The sequence below is a fragment of the Protomyctophum parallelum genome (assembly GCF_964188405.1).
Source record: "Protomyctophum parallelum genome assembly, chromosome: 9".
Classification (NCBI taxonomy): Eukaryota; Metazoa; Chordata; class Actinopteri; order Myctophiformes; family Myctophidae; genus Protomyctophum; species Protomyctophum parallelum.
In genome coordinates, this window is record NC_139706.1 from 4,892,337 (window position 1) to 4,912,754 (window position 20,418).

General features: G+C 43.8%; 1 protein-coding gene and 1 pseudogene across 2 annotated transcripts; one reads left to right on the forward strand and one right to left on the reverse strand.

The window, feature by feature from the left end:
- The first annotated feature begins 321 nt into the window (after positions 1-321).
- LOC310864184 (histone H3.3A) lies at positions 322-4,527 on the forward strand. The gene is made up of 4 exons (XM_083772768.1): positions 322-435; positions 1,296-1,439; positions 2,342-2,495; positions 2,981-4,527. Exons 2-4 carry the CDS (start codon positions 1,312-1,314, stop codon positions 3,107-3,109), a joined length of 411 nt encoding a protein of 136 aa, XP_083628894.1. The 5' UTR covers positions 322-435; positions 1,296-1,311; the 3' UTR covers positions 3,110-4,527.
- A 2,443-nt stretch (positions 4,528-6,970) lies between these two features.
- LOC310863965 (splicing factor YJU2-like) lies at positions 6,971-12,317 on the reverse strand (annotated as a pseudogene). The gene is made up of 2 exons: positions 12,116-12,317; positions 6,971-7,871 (listed from the first exon to the last, which is right to left on the reverse strand). The product of its transcript is annotated as a splicing factor YJU2-like (transcript).
- Positions 12,318-20,418: the final 8,101 nt, after the last annotated feature.

The window sequence follows — 20,418 nt, forward strand, 5'->3', positions numbered from 1 at the left end:
TAACAGCAATAACAAATTACATTCAGATTAAGCTCAGGGACATTCATTCACTGTCTCAGTGCCATTTATAAAGCCTGTATCTGCCCAAGCAGGAAAGCGCAACACAAATGACAACATATAATTTAATCACAGCCCACACTGAGGTGCTTGAAAGTGCTGTGTGCTTGGTCATACTTCTCTAGTATAAATGCAGTCAAATAGATTAGAAACTCCAAGTCAATGTTCAACGTTTTATTTTTGTAACAATTATGCATGTGAGCAACATAATTAAACCCAAGTGAACAGAAAAAATTGTAAACACTGTTGCATTGTGGGGCACATGATTGACGCGGCGGCCATTTCCCCGCTGCAGCTGGTTCCATTGTGGATACGAAGAAAATAAGACACAAGCCAAACATTTCCTCACGTCGTCTTTACCGATACTTTCAATCGCAGGTAAGTCTCTCCAAATGGCAATTTCTGCATTTGAGTAAACTTCAGATTTTCTTTTTCTTTTATTAAGTTACAAATGTACTATTTTTTACCGTTATTGGTGGAGGAAAGCCTATATTTCCACCGTGGTGAAAGAATAACAAACGCGACTGTCGAAACGACGGAGAAAATGCAGTCTTTTCTATATCCGATCAGAGAGAGTGGGGGGGGTGATTCTGGTTCAAATTATGCGCCGGTTCAGTTCGGTTGTACGCAGCCGTTAGGGACCGTTCAGCTCCACAACGCTTATATATGGGTTCCTTGGGATGTTTCCCTTGCTTTTCGGCTTTTGTTTGATCCGCGGGCGTAGGTATTATTAATACAATCGTGAGAGTTTGTGTGCTTGTTCTTCGCTCTTCTGCCCTGGGTCTTTATCCCGTTTGCGCATCAAACTGCCGCCATCATCAGAGCTAGGTGGGCGGGCCTAGCAACAGCATTAGGGCGCTGTTAGAGAGCCCGCCCCCGCTTGCATGCTGATTGGCTAAACCATGGTGTTTATGAAAGTGTATGCCAAATACAGCCAATAGAGTGGTTATAATATTTGTGATTGGCGTCGACGATTGAGGGAACGTCTTGTATGCATTATTCAACAAAAGTTTACTTTAAATACCCGAAGTTGTTGTGGCTGAATTTAAAAAATCTCATAGACTTTTTGTTTCTGCTGCATTTGGTGTGTGAAAGAGTAGATGAATTGAGGAGGTTGGGAGTTGAGTTGAGTTTTGGATGTTTGATTATATGAGTCATATTATTATGACATAAATTATACAGTGTGACTAGTTATGGTTCAATTGAATGACTCTGTTTTCCCTTTCCCCCTCTTTCAGGTGATCTGTAGAAGCCATGGCCCGTACAAAGCAAACCGCCCGTAAGTCAACTGGAGGCAAAGCCCCACGTAAGCAGCTGGCGACAAAGGCTGCCCGCAAGAGTGCTCCTTCCACTGGTGGGGTCAAGAAGCCCCATCGATACAGGTGAGCTACATGTAGTAATATAGAGATTGAAATAGCCTACTCAATGTTCTACTCAATATGGAAACATGTCTGTGAGAAGATTCTCTGGCCATGCATGTCATCATTTCCATACTATCTTCCCATTCCCTCAATAAAAACGCAAGGTTCGGCCTGGGCCGTGGCTCAGCGGTCCAGGCACCCTGGCTGGTAATCCAGTCTGGCAGTGTGCCGCGGGTTCGACTCCCGATCCCGATGGTCTTTACTGCATGTCACCCCCCCATCTCTCATCTCTCTCCCCATTTCCTGGCATCCTACTGTCTATCCCTCTATAGTCTCGCGTAGCCAGACAACTATTCCACAATCTCCGAATGCTACAGTATATAGAGTCTGGAAATACAGCTGCCGAAATTATTTAAAATATCTTTACATTTTATTTTTTCTGCTAAGCAACAAGCTATATGTGCTTAGATGTTTTCTATTTATATTAGGATAAATTTGTGCGACTGTAAAGACGAAACGGAAGTGGGGAGGAGGCTCCACTTCCGCTTTATATTTTACTCATGATAGCTTTTCCATTGCTCCAGACTGTATGACGGAAGCATTTGGAAATTGCGAGAGTCCCCTGATGACTGTTCAATGAAGTGACCTCTAAAAAAATAAAAATAAAAGAAGGAAGAAAAGAAAAGTATTAAGAACGCAGCAAAAATTCTGCAAATAGCTGATCTGCGAGGCGCTGTGAGCTTGTAGATCTGCTATTTTCACAATATATGTGGAACAGAGTCAAACAAAATTGAATGCCTCATTTTGTCAGGTTGGGGGGTCCCCAGTTCAAATATGTATTTTGGGGGGCAATGGGCTGAAAAGTTTGAGAACACCTGCCCTATTATACATTTTTTGTATCTTAATTTTTTCCTGTTCTCTAGGCCTGGTACCGTGGCTCTGCGTGAGATCCGTCGTTACCAGAAGTCCACGGAGTTGCTGATCCGCAAGCTGCCCTTCCAGCGCCTGGTGAGAGAAATCGCCCAGGACTTCAAGACTGATCTGCGTTTCCAGAGTGCAGCCATTGGTGCTCTACAGGTTGGTACTAAAAGTTTAAAAGCAACCAAAACTAGACTACAGTACTACATTATGTGCAAAAAAGCATATACCATACTTCCAGTTTAAGGTGTTTGCACACTGGTGCGTTTTTCCTGACGAATATGGAACAGAGGAAGTACAAAAACAACCTATCACTTTATGTCAATCATAATGTTTGCACACTGCCACCGAATATTTCGTCTGTATGAAGTTTTTTTGTTCCAGGGTCGATTTGATCCGTTTTTCCACGATTTGATCTGTGACAGGCTGACAGCTAGTGATAGCCTACTACTTTCAGATCTGCAAAACGCAGTGAAAAATCACATGTGTGCCACCACCTTAAGTATATGTTGTATATATGCAATCATTCACTAATTAACAGGCTTGAGATTTAAAAATGGTAACTACTCTGGGCAGGAGGTTTAGAGAGGACAAGGTACTATAACCATATAGGAACATTATACTAATATATCTCCATTTTGCAGGAGGCCAGCGAGGCCTATCTGGTTGGCTTGTTTGAGGACACCAATCTGTGTGCCATTCACGCCAAGCGTGTCACCATCATGCCCAAAGACATCCAGCTGGCACGCCGCATTCGTGGGGAGCGCGCCTAGATGCCCCCTTCTTCTGCTACACTCCTTCCATCCTTCTCCCCTGGTCTGTCTTTCAATTCCTCACCCCCCCCCCCCTCTCTCCTATTTCCTCATGTTGGTAGTGTGTAGAGAAACTGATTATATTATGAATAAAGTGTATAGTCGTGTTTTTTCTTAGTGCTCTCGGCAGCAGACTTCTAGGGTACTCTCTTTTCGTGCATGTACCTGCGTGATGTTGATCAGACCTACAGTACACAAGCACACATACGTATCTCGTAGTTTGCATTGTTTTCACTCCTGCCTCAAGAAAACCCACAGATGTAGTGGAGTAGAGTTTAAAAAGATAGTTTTGGGGTTAAAAGAAAGGAAAAAGGTGGGATTAAACGATGCAAATCTGGGTGTGACAGACAGGGGAGGGGGCAGCAGTGTCTGCTGGGAGGTAGTTTCTTCTCCCAGAAGGGTGCTTGAACCTGACTTGTCTCCTCTTGTATGCTATCAGTCACCACCAACTGGAGTCCACAAATTACTGTTATTTTGTGGACCGTGTCCTTCTCGTAGCGAAGCTTGAATGTCTGCCCCTGTGTGTGTCTGTTGACTCTGATCAGCACAGCAAATTGTATACAGTTCAAAAGCATCTTTTGGAGCATTTGATTTATTATTACTATATTGATCGTTGATGGTATTGTTTTGTTTTTGATTTATTTTTAAAGAAATCCTCAAACATGGTATTTAACCACAGCAGAACACTTTGTTAATACAAAGATGGAGGGAGGATTCAGACTAAAAAACCAACTAAAAAACAAATAAAAAAAAACTTTACAGAGAACAAATGAAAAAGAACTACCGGTAATTGTGTTTCTACTGTGTATCAAAGCTACTGACTTGTTTCGGCAACCAAAGTATGATCCTCTTGTTGATTCTATTCCAATTTGACGTTCAATGTCAATGTAACATTCAGGCCTGTGTGTGTCCTTTATTCAGATTGGCTTCATGTTGTATTGAAACAAGCTCAAGTGTCACCCCCCCCCCCCCCCCCCCCCCCCCAAACAGGCTAGTTTTTTTTTTAATGGATCTTTTTATTACACAGGTTTGTGGAGACCTACGGTGCTCTCCAAAACTCCAAAAACGGATATTTTTTAGACAAATGAGGCGATTCAAAAAATGTGAAGATTGTATTGTAACTCAATGTTAAATGACCAGTAACTCTGGTCAGGTTTTATGTAGCTTTCCCCTACTTTGCCTCCTACTTTTCTCCAGGTTACTTCATCCATGTACCGTTTCTCAGGTTGACTCATCAATGGTTTAATTTAAACCTTTTTCTTTTCCTTTTTAGTTACTTTTCCCCCTGTTTTTGAAATGTTTAAGATGTTTCAATAAAACAATGTTTGTAATTTCCAGATTTGTCATATAAGGTGGTAATAAATGGATGTTACACACTCTCCCACTGCTCATTCTTTAACTACATGAGCCCTAGCGTCCCTATTCTGGGCATGTCATAATGGGCGTTTGGGCGTACATTCAGAGAAAATGGCGAGTATGCAGATTGAGTGGTCAAGTTACTAGAATTACTGAGGTAGGCCAACACTGATGGACCATCAGTGTTGGCCTAACTCATTAATTCTAGTAACTTGGGACAGTTCCTCATTTCCAAGACTTTTCAGGCGTCCCACAAAATGACACCCTGTCCCACATTGTGACTGGAATTGCATCAGTGTTCAAATGCCCTAATTGTTACTCCCCTAATAGTTGGCCTTCTGTTGTAAAGCTCTCTCATTGTCTCTTCTTGCAAGATGTGTTTTTAAGCCTGTTAAAATAGCATAAAAAAGATTTTAAAACAAAATGTGTGACACCAGAGGAGTTTATAAATGATAGTCAATAGGCCTATGGTCGAATATGACATCAAGGCATTAATAGCAACTCAAGTAGTACGTTGCTAACCCGGTACTCCAGTATCGGGTCCCCCCATCCCACTTGTCCCACACAGGCGATAGCCTACTTCTGTCCCTCAAATGAACAGTTTGGATCTGGTCACCCTACTGATGGTGCAACCACAGTATAATCAGCTGACTGCATAACTGCAAGGTCCTGTAAGTACCTGCATGTGCCTGTTAACTTTACTGTCAGTATAAAATAGAGCATGTATGCCTTACTGAATCTAATGCTTGGAAAATATATTTACTAAATCTAAATGGCATTATCAAACCCGTAAATGGTTTATTAAACAAATACATATAAATAATATATATATATTGCGTATATGAATCAGGTTAGGTATACCGTAGGCCGTAGGGTATACTATACCGTAGCCTTTGTAAAGTTGTAAACATGTCTCTGGTCCATTGACGAATTGACCACTAGGGGGCAATACAGTTCCATATTTGTCACATTTATCTCATCCTCAAGCACAGTTTGAACCTCTTTAACTGCCCTACACGATAATGTCAACCAAAGGGGCCAAGCCAAGGGCCAAAGAAGCACTGTGCATGACGTATGCCGTATGGTATAAGCTTCATTAATTCTAAATTATAGAAGTAATGAATAAAATAAATAAAAATCAGGATTAAAACGAACATAATACAAGCATCACATTCAATATCTCCTGGATTAACCACATGAACACTAGCCCCCCTATTCTGCATGAGGGGGCAACATTCAGAATCAAGAAGAAGCAATCTACAAGCTCACATAGTGTTGCATTGCAACGTGTAATCCAACTCCAAGCATTAGATTCAGAGATAAAGCCACACTTTCTGACTGCAGGTCATGGCAGTGGCTTGTTTAGAGATTTCCAAAAATATCCTGGTGAATCATGACCATAAATCATGACCATAAACATTTGATTCTGTGGGAAAATATATATAATAATATTTAATTATACTATCTGTAGGCTATACTATCTGTGCTAGGCCTACACTATCAATTAGGGATTTTCCCAGAGGTTAATTTCACTGAGCTGGGTGCAGAGAGAGAGAGAGAGAGAGAGAGAGAGCGAGAGAGAGAGAGAGAGAGACAGAGAGAGAGCTGGGTGCAGAGAGAGAGAGAGAGAGAGCTGGGTGCAGAGAGAGAGAGAGAGAGAGAGGTGTGAATGGAATCATCGTGCGTGCGCACATATGGCACATCTCTCTCATGTTTAGGTAATTGTCACGAAAGCCGTGGATATACACGGCTTGGGATATCCGTGGATATACACGGCTTGGCAAGGCTTTTTTTTTTACCTTGAAAGTGCAGTGCGAGATGTGTACAACCTTTATTCAAATAGTTTCATTTGTATTGGAGTGTGAAGCTTGAACAAAGGTTAATTGCGGACCGCTACAGAGAAACTGTGGATATAACCCTACCAATAAGGACCCAGGCCAAAATGCCATTGCGCAGTAGCCTACACCAACAAGTCTATGCGTGGCATGTGAAACTATATTGTGCTGTATTTTGCCTTCCATTACATGGTCATGTGAGGAGAGAGAGAGAGAGAGAGAGAGAGGTGTGAATGGAATCATCGTGCGTGCGCACATATGGCACATCTCTCTCATGTTTAGGTAATTGGGAAGCCGTGGATATACACGGCTTGGCAAGGCTTTTTATTTACCTTGAAAGTGCAGTGCGAGATGTGTACAACCTTTATTCAAATAGTTTCATTTGTATTGGAGTGTGAAGCTTGAACAAAGGTTAATTGCAGACCGCTACAGAGAAACTGTGAATATAACCTACTACCAATAAGGACCCAGGCCAAATGCCATTTGACTATTTGAGAGAGCTGCTCAGATTTATCAGAGATGTGTGTGTGTGTGTGTGTGTGTGTGTGTGTGTGTGTGTGTGTGTGTGTATGTATATATATATATATATATATATATATATATATATATATATAATCTACATCATCAGGACAAACTTTATAGCCCATTGTCTCAATCCATCCTTTGTTTATATCCTAATCACTGTCATTGCTATCACTGTCTGAATATGCACCCAAGAGACTGAGAGATGACCCATTCTGAACGTTGACTGGTTGAGTAGCACCAGCTGTCACCACTTTAGAACCTGTGTTTGAACTGGGGGCAGCAGGGGGCGCCATTGAACCAGGTTTAATGACAGCTGCCGTTGGTTTCCTCTTCACCACCAGAGATCCAAGGCCTCCTCCACCTCTTAGTGTGCCCACACTCTTCTCCCAACTCTCTACCTTGAGCCTTTTTACTCCTACGGCCACAGAGCTCTGTGCGTCTGTAGTTTTGTCAGTGGTGAGAACGTCTGTAGGTCTGTCCGTACTGGATCTGTTTGGTTGTACATCATTACTCTTTTCATCCAGGTCTGAATCAGAGTCTGAATCCCTCAGTCTCTTCACTAGAGCCCGATCCAACATCTCTTTTGTCTCTCTCTCATCCTCTTCTTGTTGCCGTTGCCTCTCTCTCTCCTCCATCATTCTGTTCTTGTCAATCATCCCCTCGAAGTCCACCGTAGCCTGTCTCTGGTTTAACTCCTTCAGCTCCTGAAGGTTCTCCACAACCTCCATCTCCATCTTAGAATCCCGAGTCCGGTTCTCCAACACCTTCATGGGGTTGTTCAGTTCCTCCTCTTCTCTCGCCGTCGTAATTCTCTTCTCCTCTTCCTTAAGCAGTTTTTCAGCCTGGAAGTTCCTTGTGGCACCATGCTCCATGCATGGCATAGTCTGTGTTTTCTGGATCAGTCTTGAAGGTAATTTCAGCCAGACAACGAGTACACGTGATGTAGAAGCGAAAGATGGGCAGACCCATGTACAGCTCATTTTGTTGATCAGGGTAGAAAACCAAACCTATCGAGAGAAATGAACACGTATCAAAGTTATCAGCAGCAGAGACCACCAGCACACATAAATAAACACAGTCTTGGAAAGATGCATGTCTTTTATGCCCAGGGGCGCTGGAAGGTATTTATACCAGGGGGGGGGCTGAAGGGTGGGAGGGAAATCGCGTCCGAGCGCAGCGAGGCCGTGCGAAAAATTTCGGGTCTTATTCGGGTATAATTGGCCTAATAATGACTTATTTAGGACGTAGTTAACCGAGTTAATCATAAACAACAGTATGTGACTCTTATTGTGTTGTTGTTTGGGTTAGATTTCTTTAAACCTGGTGCAGGTGAAAGTAAAACTACAATACGTTTTTGCTGTCTCGTCATGTTGTTGTGTCTATCTGTCAACTCACTCGCTGTGCATTCTGCATTCAGCACGCTCTGATAGACATGTCAAAAAATAAAATCTCCTCTCCACCAGCAGGGGGTGCTGGAGCACCTCCTCCCCCCTTCCAGCGCTGATGTTTATGCCCATATATGGAGTTCTTTGTAAGGCATGCCCAAATATGCATGCAGCCAGCTTGTGGAGTTCTGTGTCAGGCATGCCCAAGTATGGATTGTTGTGACTTGTGAGGTCAGAACAGGCCAGCTCCATATATGGACACTGGGCAGGGGCCCGGTTCAGAGCCCGGGCAGAGGCCTTTTTGGGGCGGTTCTGGACAACCGTGGGTCTGACCGACACCGGGCACTGCACCCCCTGCTGTGGTGTGGAACGTGTGTGTCGAATTTGAAGTCGGTGTAGCTAACAGTTCTCGAGTTACATGGATTACACACACACACACACAGACATATACATACAGATAGATAAATACCATTTGTTTTGCAGTTTTACATTCACCATTCTTTACACTCAGGATTATGCACAAGCCAGCTCCATCAAACAGATCCAGGGAACAGGGAACTCCCCAAAACATTGCAGCTAATACAGTAGGCTGGCTATATGACGGACCTCAGGGATTACAGGTGTCAGACAGTTGAGCTAACCGTCCGGGCCAAATGTGAGTGTTTCTTCCTCATACATCAAACAGTTGATAAAGCCGCTCTAGGCTACTATAAGTACACCTGTCTAAAAAACATAGCTGCCCAACCTGATGCAACAAAACCAGGTTTACGAATATAGCAGACAAAAAAACGGGAAGTTCAGCTTCCCCTTTGGCTTGTGACTTAACCTCAAACGAACCTTTAGCCCATAATGCTCATAGCTTTAATACTATTACAAGTATTAAATGTCACAACAAATAAGCAATGTCAGTGATAACCGGTAGACCGTCAACCAACTAGTGCTATCAGAGCTTGGAGCTTCCAATCCTCACTAGTCGTCATGTGTCCTGGCAGTGGACCACGTAGGCCTATTTACACAGTTTAGTGCAACTATAGCAGTCAATATTATTCTTTATAGTTTCTGTGGTACAAGCTTTTTTTTAAGGACCTGCTGAGGTGTGACTTTACAGTACAGTGTGAAGCAATATATTATAGGCTTATGTTGAACTTTGGGCAGTGTTATTCGTATTCATTTTCAACCTGGTTTCCCGGTATGTAATAATATAACCAAAACAAAAATGATAAGAAATAGCTAAAGTATAAGCTGACAATATGTTAGTTCTATTGCGGCACACTTTGAGCTTGTATATCGCAATTTTCAACTGCATTGTATGATGAAGTATATATAGTGTTTATGTATATGTGTCAAATGTATGTGTGTGTGTGTGTGTGTGTGTGTGTGTGTGTGTGTGTGTGTGTGTGTGTGTGTGTGTGTGTGTGTGTGTGTGTGTGTGTGCGTGCGTGCATGCGTGCGTGCGTGCGTGCGTGCGTGCGTGTGTATTTCTGCCTCTGCATTCACCTTCCCATGAAGGTCTGCATGGGGGCCTCCATCTGTGGCACTCAAGGGGATTACAGCCAATCTGTCTGTCTGCCGCTCAAAGTGCTGACCGTCAGACCAGCAGCAGATTAACACAGCACTGGGATTGGTGGCGTTGGAGGGGGGGGGGGGGATGGGGGGGAACTACAGAACTGGGGCTGTTAAGACAAAGATGGACGGGTGAGAGAGACCTATGAAGAATGAGGAATGGGTGGGGTGCTGTGTGCGTGTGTGTGTGTGTGTGTGTGTGTGTGTGTGTGTGTGTGTGTGTGTGTGTGTGTGTGTGTGTGTGTGTGTGTGTGTGTGTGTGTGTGTTAGACATTGTGGGAACCATTTTCCTGGTTCACACAACAGAAATTGTTGTTTTATGGGGGGAAAACAAAGATTAGGAAAAGCTTCACGTTGGGGTTAGGTCATAGGATTAGACCCTTACAGGTTAGGTGTGTGTGTGTGTGTGTGTGTGTGTGTGTGTGTGTGTGTGTGTGTGTGTGTGTGTGTGTGTGTGTGTGTGTGTGTGTGTGTGTGTGTGCGTGCGTGCGTGCACGTGCGTGCGTGTTAGTAGAGGTACGTATGCCTGATTTATTAGGTTCTCACTCCGTTATAATAGCAGATATAAACGTTTTGAAGGATATTTTAGCTCCAAGGGCTTGTTTCCATTGTGGTCCTCGGCTATTTTTGGCTTCAGGGTTAGGTTTAAAACGGCAAAGAACTTTTAAATGGCTTTCATAAAATCACCATCCTACAATTCCAATGTCCTCACAAGTATGGTAATACACACTTTGTGTGTGTGTGTGTGTGTGTGTGGGGGGGGGGGGGGTGTACTAAAGGGGTCGGGTAAAGAGACAGACCCCAGATTAGTGCACAACTGGTACAGTATTATGTGGTGTGCGAGTGTCGTGGGTGGGGGTGGGTCCCAGCATAATAATTATATATGGTGGCAACAGGACAGGGTTATAAAGGTCACAGGGTGGGGTGGGGAGGGTGAATGGGGGAGCAGGATTGAATCGATGAGGGATAAGCAAAAAATAGAGCTATTGTAGAGAGAGAGAGAGAGAGAGAGAGAGAGAGAGAGAGAGAAAGGAAGAGAGAGCAAAGATCATCTGCAAGATTCCTCTAATTTGTCTAAAAGAACTACAAGACAAACAATTTAAACACCACACAAGGTGATTAGTAAGAAAGCCTGTGGTGCTGACAGCGGTAACAAGACAACTCACCCCGTTTCTGTTTTCCTCCCAGAATTTTCCCCAGTGAGGGGTGGGAGAGGCTGGACAGCAGACGGCTGGACTTTGAATTTCTCTAACTATAAAACTTTCATGACAGCAGACAGCCTAAGCACAAATATAATTTATGAAAAGCTACTACAGTGAAGTCTGTTCACAGAAGTTGTTGTAGGATATGTGGGGATTATCTGACGAGGTACCATTTGAGTGGGCAAAACCTTACATATACTAAATAATACTAAATTGTTTATAGGGTCAATATAAGTAAAATAAAATAGCCTTTCCACAGGAGTATCTTTTTATATTTTTCCAAAAAGAATACAAACAGCCCCCTCACTGGAGGATCCTTATACACAAATTAATTCCAATTAGGATATGTTTCATTTGTTTATGTATGCGGATGATATGGCCCTGGTTGCCTTATTGAAGAAGGGGGACACAGCGGGGGAGGTATTAAGCATACAGAGTATATGTGTCATCTCTTTAGAACGGGTGCGATAAAAGCTCCTTAGGGATCAATGTGACAAAAACAAAATAACTTGTCATTCATGAAAAGGAACCTGTGCAGTCCATTACAATTAGTGGACAAATACTAGTGAAACAAACATGTTGACTTGTTGTTGCGTGTGTTTTTAATGAACTTGCCACTGTTGTCCTGCATTTTGGCCATGAAGATAATTGTGTGTAAGTGTTGTTTGTTGTTTGTTTGTTTGAGACCCAAGACAAATTTCCACATTGTGGACAATAAATTAAACTAACTAACTAGCTAACTATCTGAAGTCCTGAGTGCAAGTCGTGGGTTCCAGCAGTCAGGACGGAAGGAATAGCCTATAGTCAACTTAGAATGCTCCCCTCATCCAGGGAGACCAGTGCAGGTGGCAGGGAGGTCCAGACCCTGAATGCTCCCCTCATCCAGGGAGACCAGTGCAGGTGGCAGGGAGGTCCAGACCCTGAACGCTCCCCTCATCCAGGGAGACCAGTGCAGGTGGCAGGGAGGTCCAGACCCTGAAAGCTCCCCTCATCCAGGGAGACAAGTGCAGGTGGCAGGGAGGTCCAGACCCTGAACGCTCCCCTCATCCAGGGAGACCAGTGCAGGTGGTAGACAGGGATGCTCCCCTCATCCAGGGAGACCAGTGCAGGTGGTAGACAGGGAGGTCCAGACCCTGAACGCTCCCCTCGTCCAGGGAGACCAGTGCAGGTGGTAGACAGGGATGCTCCCCTCGTCCAGGGAGACCAGTGCAGGTGGTAGACAGGGATGCTCCCTCATCCAGGGAGACCAGTGCAGGTGGTAGACAGGGAGCTCCAGACCCTGCACGTCTTTGGACCACGCCATGTTCTACCATATGGGATGTCATGACTTCCATCAGCCCTTTGAGAGTCTGTCCTGGCTTAAAGGGTGATATGTTTGGCACTTTGTTAGGCTACGTATACCAGCTCAGTTTTGTGTGGAAAAATAATATACTCAATCTAAATGTATTTATAGATACATAATAGATGTATATGTTAGTATAGCACGTTCATTTTCAGAGCTATGTTAGCTAGCTAGTTCAAGATGACTTAGCATTTTGTTATTTAGGACTACATTTTTTGGACTGTATAGATTGGAGCCGTGCGGGTTCTCCAACATTTTCATATCAAGGACCCACCGGATGTATATTCTGATGCCCATTGTGAACGATGCCCGTTGGGAACGCATGCCCCTCCCGTTATACAATAGGCCTACCCATTCTACCCATTGCTTTTTACTATTTTACTGCTGTCGGATGTAGTGGAAGAGCACTTGCCACAAAACACGCTCGCCCCGGGGTCAAATCCAGGAACCTCGGAAGGGTCGCCAGACTCACCAGGTATTCCTAAACCTCAGTAAAACGTTGCCTAAACCTATAACCTTAAGGTTATTTGTAGGCATTTTACTGAGGTTACGTTTAGAAATAAAAACTATGCCTACACCTAAACTTATTCCTAAACTTAACCTCAGTCAAACTAATACGAATGAGAATATCAACCGCTTGGGGGGATGGCGGGCTGGGGCATTTTGTTTTGGGGCGAGCGTTCCATTTACCTTTGTACTAGTAGGCCTACTCATTAATATAAGCCCGATTTCGACAGCTTTAGCACCACACCACACGACGCTACACCACACCAAACCACACCGCGTCAATATATTTACTACGGGGGGCACGGTGGCAGAGTTGGTATAGTGCTGTCGCCTCACAGCTAGAAGGTCCTGGGGTAGATTCCCGCTCGGGACGCTGTGGGTGCTGGCGGCGTGTTTCCTCCTCCGTGTCATCAGTGGCCATACCCGAGGTGTGACTGTGAGGCCAGGGTAGTGGAAATGGGGCTATAGAGCCTACTTAAGAGTCCAGGCTATGACATCGGTACTATATATAATGACATATTGATGACATCCTCTAGTCTGTACAACCTACTCCAGCCGATTGGGTCCTTGACGGAGATACACCCACCGAGGTTGAACTCCAGTCGGATGGTCCTCCATCAGGTTTTTGCGTATACACCTTAGAGTATTATATAGAGATGTCACCGGATTTCTCCTCCCATCCACTTGCATTAGTTGTTGCCAGACTTACCAGAGAGCCGCGGACGTTTTCTGCTGTCTCCCGGCTTCTTTTCCGGGTTTTTAGACAGTTGGTGGATGGAAATTAAGCTCCACCCACAGTGGCTGACTGCCGCTGGGGCAAGCGTTTCCTGGAATCCGGCCGACAGAGAAAACGTTTCCACGCCTGTCGGCTCAGGTCTGGAAACGCTGATTAAGTTGCTCAAAAGCGCATGAGGCGATTTCACTCCTCCTTCCGGGTAGGAACAGAGTGCATTCTGGGATGGATTGGGCCCAAACAAATGAACGCGCTGGCCGTTGACTATCATTGCGCATTCATTTGTGCGCGTTCACATATGAAACATATAGCGTTCACGTGTCATGGCCCCAATAACATGAACGTGCGCAATGATAGTCAATGGCCCAGCGCTGGCTCAAGCTGCAATACTAAATTCGGTCACTATGTCTTTTTCGCCTCAGGGTTTCCTCCTGGTGCCGTCTTTATTAATATATAGCCTACTCTAAGGTGTACACACAACTTTCAACCTGAGTTCCTGTTTTGGGCATTGAATGTCAAAAGTAAAAAATAGACGATCTATATGCGCTCCCCAAGGTGTTGCGATGCCACAGAGTATTGGACAGTTGTGTTTGTTCTCACAGTTTGTGCCCCAGACACGCTAGCATGTAAACACTCACGGCTGGGCTACACCAGGCTTTTAGCGCACGTTTTTTTTACCCTAAACGCGAACCCCGCGTACGCGTTTAAAAAAAATAGGACTGGACCTAAATTTGCACGTGTGTGTGTGTGTGCGTATTCGCGTAACGCGCATTGAAAAGCCTGGTGTAGCTTGGCCGTCAATCACTCTCAGAAATGAAACAAACATGTTGACTTGTTGTTGCGTGTGTTTGTCTGAGACAAACGTGCGTGAGTGCATATGTGTGTGTGTGTGTGTGTGTGTGTGTGTGTGTGTGTGTGCGTGCATGCGTGCGTTTGTGTCCACATCACACACACACACACACACACACACACACAGCTCTGTGATTGGTCTGCATCTCTAGCTCTGTGCTGCTGTGGATTAGGCCATGTTCTCCACTTTACCTCGCCTTCTATGTCCGTCTCTCTCTCTCTTCCCCCTTTTGCCTTCCCTCTCTCCATGTCACATGATCCATTACATCATGGGATTGAGGTCAGAGTGGGATTAGACGAGCTACGACAGGCGAACGAACCGACGAACGAACGACGAGGGAACACTGGAATTACTGAAAGTGAGGAGAAGGAGGGGAAGGTGTGTGTGTGTGTGTGTGTGTGTGTGTGTGTGTGTGTGTGTGTGTGTGTGTGTGTGTGTGTGTGTGTGTGTGTGTGCGCGCGTGCGTGTGCGTGCGTGTGTGCGTGCGTGCGTGTATGCGTATGTGTGTGTGTGTGTGTGTGTGTGTGTGACTGTGTGTGTGTGTGTGTGTGTGTGTGTGTGTGTGTGTGTGTGTGTGTGTGTGTGTGTGTGTGTGTGTGTGTGTGTGTGTGTGTGTGGTGCAAATGGTGGCCAGGATGATGAAAAGAGAAAAGGCGTAATAGAGAGGTACAGTAGTAAAGTGAGAGATTGGCACAGAGACAAAGCAGGAGGTGAATCGACACAAAGGCCACAAGGGGACAGCAGTGAAGGGACATGAAGAGGGTTTATGGTTAAAGGGGGATTGAACAAAGCAAAGGTCTTGGTGTCATTTCTGAAGTCCCACTTCAGTGGTGACGGTGGCTCAGGAGGTATAGAGAGACGTCTTGTGAATCATGCAGGGCCAGATATAGGCATGGGCATGATGACATGATAGCATGGAAACATCCCTAAATTCAAAGATATTTCAAATTATAGGGCTTATATTTAAAAATCACACTTGTGTGATCATCATACATCACATTCCGTGCATGCTCAGCCAATCAAATCATCACAAATGTCATTCCGGCCAATCACTTTTCTGCCCTCACTTTTATCTTCAATATGAAGATTGCTCACCCAATCAAAATCATCGCTATGGGGTGATCGGCCAACACAAGCCAATGTTTGTGTTCACACGCATAGGAGGGCTAGCGCCTGTCAAAAATATTTGAAACACTATACACTATTGGGGCCCCCACTGGCATAGAGGTCGAGGCGCATACCACATATAGGCGCATGCCATGACAACGTGTCGCGGGTCCGAGTCCCGATCCCAGACCACCTTTGCTGCGTGTCATTCCCAGTGTCTCTCTCCCTGTTTCCTGTCTCTCTCCACTATGTCCTATCAATAAAGCACATAGAAACAAAAAAAATCACACCTGTGTGAAGTGAGGACGTGTGGGGACAAAAGCTGTATCCCCTCAAAAAGAAACACTTTCATCAACCCCATTTCATCATCCAAAAATCACACCTGTGTGAAGTAAGGGGTGCTCTTATCGTACTGTACGTCATCATACATCATCTCATTCCGGGCCAATCAGAATTTGCGTCCTCACCTTCGTCTTCAATGTTTGTGTTACGCAATGTTTGTGTTTACCCAAACACTCAAAATTGTCCATTCATTGTCAATGGCATTTCATGTTTCACACCAAAAGCTGGATATAGGAGGTGCTATCCTCTCAAAAAATAAAAAGCTCAGAGCCAGAGCGCTATCTGCACCTAGCCGACCAGCTTGAATAATGCCAACCCCCTACAATGTCCTCCTGCCCCCTCCAGTGGGGCTTGTTAAATCCGGACCTGTTGGTTCCCGGTTCAAATTTCAAATCAAATTTACCATTTCAATGCACTAAAGAATATTTAAAGCACAAATAACATTCATTTTAAAACTGCTTTTAATATTTAATATCATATTTTCTATGTCCCTCAACGTTATTACTTGCGCAAGCAGAGCGCGCAAGTAATGTGGTCGGCCTGGTCCATTTGTCGTGACAGCAAAAAAAAACGTTCCGCCATTTCAGGACCCCCCCAGAAAAACATCAAATCTGTGCCCGTATTGCTGGACCAATGATGACGAAATGACCATATCTCTTACGTCATCATTTAGAGCTGGTCATACACGTATTTCTTACGTCATCATTTAGAGCTAGTCATACACTCTAATAGCTCATAGCTCTAAATGATAACGTAAGAAATATGGTCATTTCGTCATCGTTGGTCCAGCAATACGGGCACAGATTTGATGTTTTTCTGGGGGGGTCCTGAAATGGCGGAACGTTTTTTTTGCTGTCACGGTTTTTGGACCAGGCCGATCACAGAATACCGCAAATCAACTTACAACTACACACTTTATACAGTATAGAGTATAGAGTATATAGATATATACTGTGTATGACTAGCTCTAAATGATGACGTAAGAAATACGTGTATGACCAGCTCTAAATGATGACGTAAGAGATATGGTCATTTCGTCATCATTGGTCCAGCAATACGGGCACAGATTTGATGTTTTTCTGGGGGGGTCCTGGAATGGCGGAACGGTTTTTTTGCTGTCACGGTTTTTGGACCAGGCCGATCACAGAATACCGCTAATCAACTTACAACTACACACTTTATACAGTATAGAGTATAGAGTATATAGATATACGTATATAGTATATGCGTATATACGTATATAGATATTGTATAACTGCTCTCAGTAATGACGTATGTAATACAACATTATGATTCTGGAATGTATAAAAGTCACAACGTGTCAAAAATGTTACCATAATTAATAATATTAGTGTGGTTTGCAAAATTAAATATATATCTAAGTATATAATTATATATGCAAAAACTAAGTTATAATATCGCAAGAAGCTCAGTCATTTAACACTCTCTGAGAAAGACGCAGACAGACTTGGCTATATCAACAATCCAGATCATTTGACACATCCACGGGGGAAGGCTAGAAAAGGTAGCTGGGGTGACTCTCAGCCAAAGACTCTCAGCTGCACAGTGAAAGAAGGAAGATATTGAAACCAGGACTCAGTTAGCTGGGGTGACTCTCAGCCAAAGACTCTCAGCTGCACAGTGAAAGAAGGAAGATATTGAAACCAGGACTCTCCGAGGAACTCTCAGCCAAAGACTCTCAGCTGCACAGTGAAAGAAGGAAGATATTGAAACCAGGACTCAGTTAGCTGGGGTGACTCTCAGCCAAAGACTCTCAGCTGCACAGTGAAAGAAGGAAGATATTGAAACCAGGACTCTCCGAGGAAGACGCAGACAGACTCGGGCATATCAACACTCCAGATCATTTGACAATTTCACACGGAAGCCTGTTGTAAACACAGATCTAGATCAATAGGACACCTCCACAACGAAACATACAGAAAAACAATGGAACTATCTACAGATATACCTTCAAATAAAAGGATGAAGAAGGACCCCGTAATTAAAATCTCAGCATTAAGTTCATTATCATTTGGAAGTCGTGAAAGATGGAAAATCTGTGGAAAGGTAGTTACTAAAAGTGAACAACGTAAATTTACTAACGGAATATACTTCTTCTTTCGGATTACAGACAGTACAGCAACAATTAAGGTAACAGGATTTACTCAAGAATGTGAGAAATATTTTAATTTGATTGAAGTAAACCAATGTTATTTCATCACTGACGGACAATTTAAAGAAATAAATCCAAAATATTCTACGGACCGCGAAAAATTTGAAATTATACTGAAATCAAGGACAGAAATTATTGTATTTGATAGAGATGTGGAAATTTTGAAACCTAAGTTTAATTTCACCAGGATACCTGACATACAGTTGTTAGAAGACAAATGTGTCATAGACGTATTGGGGATTTGCATTAATTTCTCAGAAGTAAAGACTATTTCTACAAATAATGGACCACGTAGAAAAAGGGAATTACAGTTATTGGATTCATCAAATACAAAAATTATATATACAGCTTGGGAAGAAGACACAACCATGGATACCGGCTCTCTTTACCCTATTTTAATTTTACAGGGAACCATCATAACTAGCTATAATGACAAAAAGAATCTGACTAGTAATACAGGTACTATATTATATAGGGAGCTTGATATACCAGAAGTTCAAGAATTAAGATTATGGTTTGAAAAAGAAGGAAAAAAAGTAATATTAAATGAGGAACCAACAGAAAAGTTTTCTTTTAATATGAACAACGTAAATGACTTAGAGACGGAAATATTATATAGTTATTTGGGGAGGATTATTGAGTTTAAATTGGAAGATTCGCCAACGATTTTATGTCGAACTTGTGATGAATCGGTCATTCGACTCGTGGATGAAGGTTACTTTTGTAATTCGTGTAATAAAACATCTGACAATTGTAAATCAGGATTAAAGATCATATTTAAAACGCAAGATATAGCAGTGTGTGATCAATACCTTTTGATAAGTTGTCAACATGATATTATTTCTGAAATGTTGGGTGAGTCAGAAGATTATTTGATTGAATTAAATGATAGTAATAAAAATAAGTTTAATGAACATTTAGATGCATTAAAATCAGAAATCGTTATGTTTAAAATCTGCCTGAAAATAGTAACAAATAACATAAAAAATAATGTAACTATCACAGCGACAAATGTAAAGAAAATTGATAAAAAACAATGCAAATTTATTGATTCTTTATGTAAATAAATACGAGTATAATATATTTTTTTTAATATTTTTTTTTCAGCTTGAATCCATGATATTTTTGGAACAACCTATTTTTTAAATGTTTTTTTTTCAACTGAAATACATGATATTTTTGGAAACCTAAACTCTATGAAGAAAAAGGTCCTTAAAATAAACAATCCTGAGTGGAGGTTCACTGCCAGGTTTCTCTCTTCAGTGACGGAGTGGCCAGGAATGCTGAGGCAGTGGTCGACCATGCGACCACTGAGGAGGTTCAGCTTCACGACGCAAACGGCCTCAAATCGCCAGCTGCCGCAGTGACAAGGGCCGAGACGGCAACTACCAGTAGACCATCGCCGGGAAGACATCCCACACGACGCCCAGGAGAAGCGATAACGCCCTGCTTGATGGAGAGCCGCTGCAGATCAATGAGACGAAACCGAACAAAGCCAGGCCGACTAGGCTAGGCCGGTTAGGTTTAGCCATTCTGGTAATCTTACTGACAACCGCAGCTGTTCACACTGTTGGACTGTTGGCTAGCTGGACACCCACACGACATTCAAACGCTTCATCCTTTAGGTCCTATGGTGTTTGCTCCATGTTCCCGCACCCTGCCTGCTCAAGGGCCGCGGGGAGTTGAAATAGGAACAGCCGGCCGGCAACAGTTCAACGAGGGCGCTGCACTCACCCGCCACCATCCACGTCTCTGTCAGACAGAGGAGATCCAAGGCGCGGGAGCTGAAGAAATCCCTCAGGATAAATGTTGTATTTGTCAGCGATCTAGCATTCACCAGGCCAATCCTGGCCAATCCTGACAGGGGCTGGAGCCTTTGATCCGGAGGAGTTAGGATCGCGGCGCAGCGACCGCTGATTGCAGAGATTCACCCCGCGTCTCCAGAGCTGAGGAGCGCAGGAACGACAGGGCTGGAATAGCACATCCAGGCTAGCAACAGGAGCGAGGCAGGTCACGCTGGGGACCTGGCATCGTTGCAGCAGGGCGTAGGGAGACGATAATCCAGGTTTCACGTGAGACAAAGACGAGTAGCATACACGGGCTTTCAGCTTCACCAGCTTGCCACTCCATTTGCCACGGCGGCGGAGACGTTTCCTCCTCGGTGCCGGAGATTGGCGATCATACACCAACAGAGACTTAATCTGAACAGTGCCAAGGCTTAGACACAGCAGAAACACAAACCAAAACGAGAGCAGGAGACGAGCAGCCAAACACACTGGCGCCATCACTTCCGCCTACCTGTTAGGGCTCTCTAAGCCATAACGGCCCAAGCATCGTTGTGCAGTTCACA